This window comes from Sceloporus undulatus, chromosome 9 (assembly GCF_019175285.1).
Source record: "Sceloporus undulatus isolate JIND9_A2432 ecotype Alabama chromosome 9, SceUnd_v1.1, whole genome shotgun sequence".
Classification (NCBI taxonomy): Eukaryota; Metazoa; Chordata; class Lepidosauria; order Squamata; family Phrynosomatidae; genus Sceloporus; species Sceloporus undulatus.
The window spans coordinates 34,356,818-34,361,580 of NC_056530.1; the positions used below are offsets into that span (position 1 = coordinate 34,356,818).

Genomic DNA, 4,763 nt, shown 5'->3' on the forward strand with positions numbered 1-4,763 from the left:
TTTTTTTACCCTATTTTGTTGGGATTGGTTTACATGTTTGATTATATCATACCTCATCATGCTGGCTTTTTGTTTGCATCTATATCTTTATCAGGTTGTTTGTGATTTGCTACATTTTTAGGTCACTGCTTATATTTTATTGTATTGTTGTTTTGTTCTAAAATAATTGCACAATGCCTAACAGCAGAGCTTCTTAAACTAGCTGATGTGGGGGGCCAGTAGGTTTAACTATCCCCCCCCCCCAATGTGCGAAGGATCCCACCATAGTTGTGCCCATTGAGTACAACTTTCCAGGAGTGTCACCACGGACAAGCAGCAATCCAGTGACCACTACTTTGAGTAGTACTGACCTAGGCTACATCTGCACTGCAGAAATAATGTAGTTTCACATAGGGTTGCCATAATTGTCAACCTCCAAACCGGGACAAATGTAGGACAACATTTAGCCCCAAATGTAGGACATATTTTTTAAATGGAGCACATGCGAAAAATTTCCATAATTTAAAAAAGCATTAATATAAACACATGTTTCTTAGGCATGCTCAAAATGGAGGACATTTTGGCATTATTCCTCGACAGATGGCAGAAATGTACTTCCCTTTCTGGCCAAACACCCCCCCCCCACACACACACACACACACTTCATTCCAAAACACACATGACAGCACATTTGGGCATTTAACATGGCTTTATTTAACATGGCTTCTTGCATATTTCAGAGGCTTATTGCATAACCAAACCCTTTGAGTTTAACACTTAACATGGGTTAACATGGCTATGCATATTGAACATGTCAAGATGGTTTAACAAGAAGTGGATTGGACCTCAGTTTCAGGTTTCTTGCACCAACTGTACTTCCCAGAAGTGTGTACTTGGTCAAGGGACTTTGGTTTTTCTTCACTGCTCATTAATTTGTAAAACTCAGAGCAACTTACATTGGCCATGGCTCAGAGAGTATCAATATCATCATCATCACCACCATCATCATTGTCAAAACAAGGCCGACTTGTTAGCATTAAAAGCACCAAAAATACACAAAAAACACATTTGGAAAGTCATACTGTCTCGGCTTTAGAAAGAGTGGGCGCATGCCTAGGAAGCTGACTGATATCAATATCATCATCATCATCATCATCATCACTATCATTGTCAAAGCAAGGCAGACCTGTTAGCATTAAAAGCACAAAAAACACACTTGGGAAAGTCACACTCTCACGGCTTCAGAAACAGTGGACGCATGCCTCAGAAGCTGACTGATATCAATATCGCCATCATCATCATCATCATCATTGTCAAAACAAGGCAGACTTGTATATTTTTAATAATAAAAATTGGCAGACTGTATATTTTTAATAATAAAATGATAACCCCCCCCCCAAAAAAACCAAGGCAAGGTTGTATATTTTTAATAATAAAATTAATTTAAAAACAAACAAAAACCAGGCAGACTTGTATATTTTTTATAATAAAAATTAATAACAAACAATTCTCAAGAAGAAAAGAAGAATGGCAACATTAACAGGTTCAAATTATAAGTAAATTTTTATTAATTAGGAATAGAGGTATATTGTATCTGAAATATATATTAAGTGGAAATGTAATAAATGGATAAAACAAACCAAAAGATGAAAGCGCGAGTCATTTTTAAATGTAAATGTAACTTATGTGTAGATAGATCTTTGATTTGTTTTGTTTAGTAACTTTGTTACCGTATGTCAAATTAACAAAAAAATTTTAATCCCATACTACCATGTTTAATACATGGCATTGATTTGTAGTTTGTTTGTGCACCAGAGGTCTACAGATCCCAGAATTTCATAGCAATGAGCTTGTCAGTAACCAGGGGTGTCAAACTGCATTATTTCTGCAGTGTAGATGCAGCTAGAGAACCATTTAAAGGTCTCATAAAATATGCAAATCATAATACGTTGTCACATCAGATTGGCTATAATGGCATCCTTGAATAAATGAACAAATCAAACAAATACTACAAAAGCAGAGGGGCTGCCTGCGTGGGCCAAAAAGCTTGTGTTTCCCCTGACCTTGTTTCGTCTTGTTTGGACCATGCAGGCCAAACCCTGGGACCAGGATCAGGGTATATCCTGGCATGCTGGACACCAATCCAGTGAATCTGGCGATCAGGAAAACAGTCTCTTAACATAAGTCAGTTTGACCCCTGGTTTGCCATGAAGTTTCCTGGAAATTCCCTAGCAAACCCTGGCTGTTAAATGGGTCCCGCACACTCTTTACCTTTCTGCACCATCATCCTTAGTGCATGACAGTGCAGAAGGTATGGAATGCATGCTGGTAGCAGGTCCCAAGGCTGGCATGGGTAAACACCTGTCTGTCCCTCGTTGGCCCAGAGATGACATAAATGAGCCCCCAGGCCAGAATAACACAGGCTCAGTTATTCCTGGCCCATCTGTCAGGGCCATACTCTGTTTTAGTCAAAGGAAATGAAACCCTGAAAGGAAAGCATAGGCCATTTGGTCCTTTCCAAATGTGTTCATCTATATCTCCCATCACCCTCACCATTGTGACAACTGGTTAGGGCTCGTAGGATTTGTAAGCAGAACACACAGTGGGAGTAGGTTCCGACTGCTGCTATAGTGCTACCTCTAAAGTAGATACAGTGAATTAGACAATAATTTTGACTGAATCCTCAACATAATTCTGGTATGCCATTCTTCAGGGTCCTCATATTTGAAACCTGTATGACAGGCAGAATTTGCATGGTCTCTCCTTTTCTGGGACTAATTTTGCCTATTGAATGTAACTGGTGCAAATGGGGGAAGATATTTTTTCCAGATGATTTTTAAATAGTTGACCACAAATTCTTCCTGCTGGGAAGGAACCTGTGCAAAAGGAAGCTGATTATCAAAGTGAACATTAAGGACAATGTCATTTTCTACCTGTTTTTCCTCCCACAATGGCTTTTCCTCAGATGTATGCCTCAGAAACCAGACTTACAAATGGAATCCTCATGTGACCGGTCAGAAAAAAAAGCAGTGGTAATGCACTGAAGAATGTCATGTGCTGTGACAAACAGATGTCTTTTTTCTATTTGACAGGTTGCAAAAAAAAAGTTATATTATCTGTTTTTCATCCTCCGGTTTTTCACATTCCCCTTGCTTTTTTGCAGGTTCTACTGGGACTTGAATGTTGCTGCTTATGGTGGGAAATTTGATCATCTACCAGTAGCATCACCTTTTTCAAGGATGAGAACACACCACCCTGGTTGTCTTCAATGTCCTCTCTGACACCTTCTTCTGGCTGGACTTGGTCCTGAATTTCCGTACAGGTATTGTGGTTGAAGACACACTGAAATCATCTTGGATCCACACACCATCAGATGAAGTACCTTAAGAGCTGGTTCCTGGTGTGACTTTGTTTTCCTCCATCCCGTGACTATATCTTCCTGATTGTAGACCTGGGAGACTCAGGTAGATTCTGATGTCTATAAAACGGCCGGGCACTACGTATTGTCCGATTCACAAAGATCCTCAGCTGTTACGCCTCCTTCGACTCTCCCTCTCATCCGTTACACCCACCAGTGGGAGGAGGTGGGTCAAGACTTACAATATACAAGTTCTAGAGCCAGACAGATCCTGGAAGTTATCTTTTTTAAAAAGCTATTTCAAAGTAATAGTTATCAAGGCCTGATACAAACAGGCCAAAATAAAGCTGCTTCGAGTCACTTTGCAAATATGCTGTTTCAATGATACATGCGTCCTAAGAGTCCAGAAGCCGACCAAAGCCACACTCTCCTAAGACTGGAGTGCAGCTTGGGTGCGGCTCCAGACTCTTAGGACACATGCATCATTGAAACACCATACCTCCAAGTGACCTGAAGCAGCTTATTTTTGGCCTGTCTGTATAGGGCCCAAGTTTCCAAGACCCAAGGCAGCTACAAGAGTTATAAATTTTAAAAGTAACTATTTGTTTTCTCTATTTCAGAAGTAACTATTTTAATAATTTTTTTAGAAAATCTAAAATTACAAACTATTGGCCTATGGCACAAAGCACACTCTCTTCCCACACTTTGTCATACCTCAACACCTATACAGTGAGTCAGTACTCGAACACATGAGTAGTACTTGAACCATGTGCCATTCCTCCTCCACAAAACCTTTTTCAGTTGTAAGATTCCCTGCTGCTAGAATGGCTACGGGGCATTCTGGACTTAGGGTCCAAATGAAGTGTAAACTCCAAAATCTACTCATCCATTTAGTGAAGCCGGATCCTGTAGCTATAAAAGTGCAGGTTGATATTGCCTTATCCAAATGTTGGGGAACCAGAAATTTTAGGATTTCAGAGTTTTTTTGGATTTAGAACATTTGCATATACATAATGAAATAGCTTGGAAAAGGGACAAAGTCTAAACATTAAATTCATTTATTTTCATGAACATCTGTACCTACACATTACACCTATTACCTACAATAGAATGTATTGTTGTGTCCTTCAAGTTGTTTCTGACTTACATCAACCCTATCCTGGTCTTTTCTTGCCAAGGTCATCCAGTGGGTTTTCAAGGCGGAATAGGAATCAAACCTGGCCCCAGAGACATGTCCAATACTCAAACCACAACACCAACTGGCTCCTCACAAGAATGATAGAATCATAGCGTTGGAAGAGACGGCAAGGGCCATCCAGTCCAACACCCTGCCATGCAGGAAATCACAATCAAAGCATCCCGACAGATGGCCATCCGCCGGCTTAAAGACTCTAAGGAGGGAGACTCCACCACTTTCCAGTAGTTG

General features: G+C 40.2%; 1 protein-coding gene across 1 annotated transcript in view; it reads left to right on the forward strand.

Annotated features, from left to right (window-relative positions):
* LOC121916181 (potassium/sodium hyperpolarization-activated cyclic nucleotide-gated channel 3-like) overlaps window positions 1-4,763 on the forward strand; it is a 9,933-nt gene that overhangs the window by 2,696 nt on the left and 2,474 nt on the right. The window contains exons 2-3 of the mRNA XM_042441002.1: window positions 3,143-3,197; window positions 3,429-3,563. Coding sequence (XP_042296936.1) covers window positions 3,143-3,197; window positions 3,429-3,563 — 190 coding nt within the window. The remainder of the gene's footprint in view (window positions 1-3,142; window positions 3,198-3,428; window positions 3,564-4,763) is intronic.